At 60.9% G+C, this 4,698-nt stretch overlaps 2 protein-coding genes across 2 annotated transcripts in view; one reads left to right on the forward strand and one right to left on the reverse strand.

Moving 5' to 3' along the window:
* Positions 1–1,562: 1,562 nt before the first annotated feature.
* On the reverse strand, positions 1,563–3,742 carry EIF4E1B (eukaryotic translation initiation factor 4E family member 1B). Its single transcript, XM_003210348.4, has 7 exons — positions 3,648–3,742; positions 3,446–3,534; positions 3,260–3,355; positions 3,101–3,164; positions 2,878–2,991; positions 2,667–2,806; positions 1,563–2,478 (listed from the first exon to the last, which is right to left on the reverse strand). Exons 1-7 carry the CDS (start codon positions 3,663–3,665, stop codon positions 2,364–2,366), a joined length of 636 nt encoding a protein of 211 aa, XP_003210396.1. The 5' UTR covers positions 3,666–3,742; the 3' UTR covers positions 1,563–2,363.
* A 269-nt stretch (positions 3,743–4,011) lies between these two features.
* The window catches only part of SNCB (synuclein beta), a 7,496-nt gene continuing 6,809 nt past the window's right edge, over positions 4,012–4,698 (forward strand). Inside the window, exon 1 of the mRNA XM_010719065.1 lies at positions 4,012–4,029. Within this exon, the coding sequence (XP_010717367.1) occupies positions 4,012–4,029 (18 nt within the window). The remainder of the gene's footprint in view (positions 4,030–4,698) is intronic.

Consider the following 4,698-nt stretch of genomic DNA (forward strand, 5'->3'; position numbering starts at 1 on the left):
GTCGGAGAGCTGCCAGCAAAGAGCTCGGAAATCGATGGGTGCATTGACTGCTTGGGAAATCCCAGCCCTCCCAGTGGGAGCTGGGGAGGGGGGGGAGTTGCAGGCTGCGATGACAGCAGCCCCATACTGAGGGACAGCAGGGGGCACACAGGGAAAGGACGGGCACACGTGGCACTGCCAGCAGCCCTGTTCCCTGTGCCATGCGGTGAGGACACGGCTGTGCTAATGGAGGCCCTCCCCCCTTCCCAAGCTGTTCAGTTGCATCTGTGTCACAGGGAGATGTGAGCTGCAACCTTCGAGGGGGTGGCACTAGTGGAGGGGATGAGGCTGTGCCACAGGCAATGTCCCACTGTGCCCCAAGGCATGGGCTGCACGCATGCCACGCTGTAGGCACAGCGCCTGGTGGGGATGGGGGTACACTGAGGTCATAGCATGGGGACAGCAGAGCAAACCCCAAAGCCCCCATGGCAATAAGGACATGGGGGAGAGTGGAAGGACACCTTCTGCAGCCCTATGAAGTGCCACAGCAATGCCTGCAGGCCCCCTGGCCACGTGGCTGCTGTCCCTGTCCCCATACCACCCACCCGCTCCCCCCACCCGCCTCTGCCAAGTGGGGAAGTGCCAGCCTGTCCCTGCGGGGAAGGAGAGTGCTCAGCCGTGTTGCAGGAGCGCGGCTGCCACCGTCACACAGATGAGAAGTGACAGTGAGGGACTCTTCTCAGGTACAGGTTCCCTGCAGCACAAGGCACGAGATGCTGTCCCCCTCTGCCCCTCCTCTACCTCTGGCACTTAACCCTTCCCCTGCCACGCTGGCCCCTCTGTGCCCATCCCTCCATGCAAGCTACCCTATGCAAACACCACGGGTCATACCCTGATGTGCAAACTCTGCCTTGAAATCCTGGGATGGGGCGTGGGGGTGCAGTCCCTCCCCTCTGCTGTGTGTGGGAGCGTTAACAGGGAGGGTCCATGGGCCCCTCTCTTCCTCCTCCTCCCACACTACCTTCCGTCTCTGGGGAGGTTGTCATGGGAACAGTGCATTGTTGGTACCCCTCACCATGGGTACCCCTTGTCACGTGCCTTGCTGCTCAGCCTGCACCCACACCAGGATGGGGTGGGCAATAGGGGTGATGGGCCCTCACAGGGACTCCAGAGATAACGTGGGGCTATGGGCCATGCCCCCAGTCCAAACCCCCCCAGAAGCATAGAGCATCTCTGCAGTCCCTGGAGCAAGGAGATGGATGCTGGCTGCATCCTGACCCTCATATCCCCAACCCCAGCCCCACAGCTCTCCTTGTCCTCTCTGCATCCCTAGTTTCACTGCATCCTCCCCCCACCATCCACAGCCCTGCTGCCATCTGCCTCTCCCTTTTGATCAGTATTAATTTTTAATTATGATTATTGACAGGGCCTCCAGTGCAGCTGCCACAAGGGACAGCTGCTTGGTGTGACACTGCCCGGAGGGGCAGCCTCAGCAATGCTGCTCTCTCCAGGTGGCCCTTGGCCAGCCCTGTATCCATGTGGGGGGGCCTCAAGTGTCTCCTCACCTTCCTGTGCCCTCTCCCACAGTGATTTGGGGGGCAGGAGCTAAGGATAGAGCCTATTACACCCCCAAAGGGTGGGCAGCAGGCAAAGATTCTCAAAGGTAGGGCGAGGGAGAGCAGTGGCCCCTACCACTTCCCCGGTCAAATGGAGTCCCACTACAGCTGCATGCAAATGGTAATAAACTACAGCAGCTTGCGGCAGCCTACTGCCCACCTGGGTACCCTCAGCCTCCCTCCTGCTGCGATGCAACGGGAGCACCCCAAGGGCTCCCACGCACCCACGGTCCCTATGTGGACCGTCCCCTCGCTGCCCCCAGCACAGGGGTGAAGGAATGGCGGCGTGGCCTGCGGGACAAGGGGGAGGAAGGTCTGGCAGAATGGGCGGCGGGCACTGGGGCTCAGCCCCATAACAAGGGGAGTTGTAGGGCGGCCGCGCTGTGTAAGAGGCGGCAGCCCCCATCCCGCACTCCGTCACGCCGCCCTCGCCGGGGCCACAAAGGGCCATTAACGCCGCGTGAGATGGAGCTCAGCACCCGCAGACCCGCCCCCCCGCTTCATCCCCACAGCCAGCCACGGGCGGGCGGCACCACCGCGTGGTTCGGAGCTGGCACTGCAGCGCTGCAGCCCCTGAAACGGCTCTGCAAGCCCACGACTGCTTCCCCCGTGCTGGGAACAACCCGAGAGCGGGTGGTGACACGGGGACAGCCCCCAACAGCAGCCCGCCCCGAACCCCCCCCCCCACAACGCCAGCACACACGGAGCCCGCTGAGCTGCAGCCATTCATTGCGGGGTCGGGCAGCGGGGTCCCGCTCCCCCCCATGCTCACACAACAAATTTGTTCTTGGTGAGGGAGCCGCTCTTGGTGGCCGTGTCCGCGTGCGCCTGGTACCCGATGGCCACCTTCTGCGACAGCCCCAAGTGCTCCTTATAGATGCGCCTATGGGAGAAGGGGGGGGCTGCAGAACGGGGAGCATCGCCCACCCAGTCCCAACGCCAACCTCCTCATCAGCCCCTGCTCCATAGAGGAGAATGAGCTCAGGGCAAAGCCACGGGAACAGCCCCACCGCTATGGGTCAGCCCCACCGGGAGCCGCCCCGCCCCTCCCAACGCCCCGCGCCGCATTACCCGATGTGGGTGACCCCCTCCCGGTTCTCCGCCTCCCGGGTCCATATGGCGATTTTGTCCCCCTTGGCACGGATGTTGATGACGGCCCCGCACACCTCATCGCTGTACTCATCGAACATCTCCCCGATGAGGCACAGGAGCTGCGGGGAGGAGAAGGATCAGGGCTCAGGGCTGCAGCAGGGGGATGGCGCTGCCCCGGCTCGGTACGCACCGTCTCCAGCCAGAAGCGGTCCAACTCCGTGTGCCTCTGCTGCTTGGCGAGGGTGATGAGCCAGCGCCCACCACGCTTGTTCTGGCTGTCCTCCCACATGGGCTCGATGCCGTCCTGGGACAGAGAGGGAATGCTCACAATGGCCAGGGCCAGCTTGGGACACAGGGATGGGGTGCAAGCAGCACCCTGTGCCTCATGGTACCGGGGTGCAGGGCTGTCACACCTTGAAGAGGGAATAGTCACAGCCCGATGTCAGCTTGCTGGCCAGCTGGATGTGGGTGTACAGCCTGCAGCAGGGACATAGGGAGAGCAATGAGAGGAGGTGCCCCACAGACACCCAAATCCCCAGACCCAAGTCTCCTAGAGTGGGGATGGCACTCACGCCCAGAAGTCCTCCACCGTGCTGAACTTGGTGACCAGGCGTAGATTGGCCTGCCACATCTTGCTCTTGTCATTCTTGAAGAACCACAGGGCCCATCTGAAGGACAACAGGGCTGTCAGCTAGGCTGGACCCCACCCCAGGCACCCATTTGGTGCTGGGATGCTTCCCACAGCCAGGACCACATACCTGTTCTGCAGTGGGTGCTTGCCCAGGCTCTCTGCCACTTGCAGCTCCTGCTGCTGAGCCCTGCGCCTGCGCCGCTCCTCCTGTCTCCTCTGGGGAACAGCACAGCCACCCCGATAGGGGCACAGCCCCACAAGTCAAAGCTGCCAAGTGCCCACCGCCCACCCCAGTCCCACAGAAACTGTGGGATCAAGAGAACACACACCTGCTCCCCTGAAGCCATCCCGACCAATACAGCCCTATTCCCACCCTGTGCTTTTAAGGGCTCTCAGCTGAGTGGGATAAGTGCCCTGCTGCAGCTGGGGAGAGAGTGTGGAGCCTGTAGGGAGGGGGCAGGGCAGGGCAGGGCAGGGTAGGGTAGGGTAGGGTAGGGTCAGGAAGTGGGGATGTAGTGGGACAGGACAGGACCAGAATTCGTTGATGGGGTTGGGGGAGTGGAATAAGCTGGAATGTGGGAGAGGGATGGCATGGAGTGGGAATAGGGTGCAGTGGGGCAAGGGATGGGATCAGGAGTAAGGAAATGGTAGGGAGAGACGTGGTTCGACTTGGCCCACTCGGCATGGTTCAGCATGGCTCAGCTCAGCATGGTTTGGCACGGCACAGTTCTGCACATTTCAGCATGGCTTGGCACAGCTTGGCACATTGTGGCACGGTTTAGCACAGTTCAGCATGGTTGGGTATGTCTTGGCATGATCTGACACAGTTTGGCAGATTTCAGCACAGCTCCTCATGCTCAGCATACTTTGGCACGGCTTGGCTTGACACACAGAATCATAGAATCATAGAAACACAAGGTTGGAAACGACCTATAAGATCATCTCGGAACACATGCAGAATACTGACAACCAAAAACAAAAAACATAAAACCGTGACACTCGTCCAACCGTCTTCTCACTACCACTGCTACCACAAACTAAACCATATCTTGCAGCTCTTCATCCAGACGCCTCTTGAACACTGCCAAGGACGGTGACTCCACCACCTCCCTGGGCAGCCATTCCAGTGCCTGACCACTCTCTGAGAGAAAAAGTTTTTCCTCATGTCCAACCTAAACCTCCCCTGGTACAACTTGCGGCCATTTCCCCGGGTCCTGTTTGTTGCTTGGGAGAAGAGGCCAAGCCCCTCTTCAGCACTACCTCCCATCAGGAAGCTGTAGAGTGCAATGAGGTCTCCCCTGAGCCTCCTCTTCTCCAGACAAACAATCCCAGCTCCCTCAGCCGCTCCTCATAAGATTTGTGCTCCAGACCCCTCACCAG

The sequence above is a fragment of the Meleagris gallopavo genome, chromosome 15 (assembly GCF_000146605.3).
Source record: "Meleagris gallopavo isolate NT-WF06-2002-E0010 breed Aviagen turkey brand Nicholas breeding stock chromosome 15, Turkey_5.1, whole genome shotgun sequence".
Taxonomy (NCBI): Eukaryota; Metazoa; Chordata; class Aves; order Galliformes; family Phasianidae; genus Meleagris; species Meleagris gallopavo.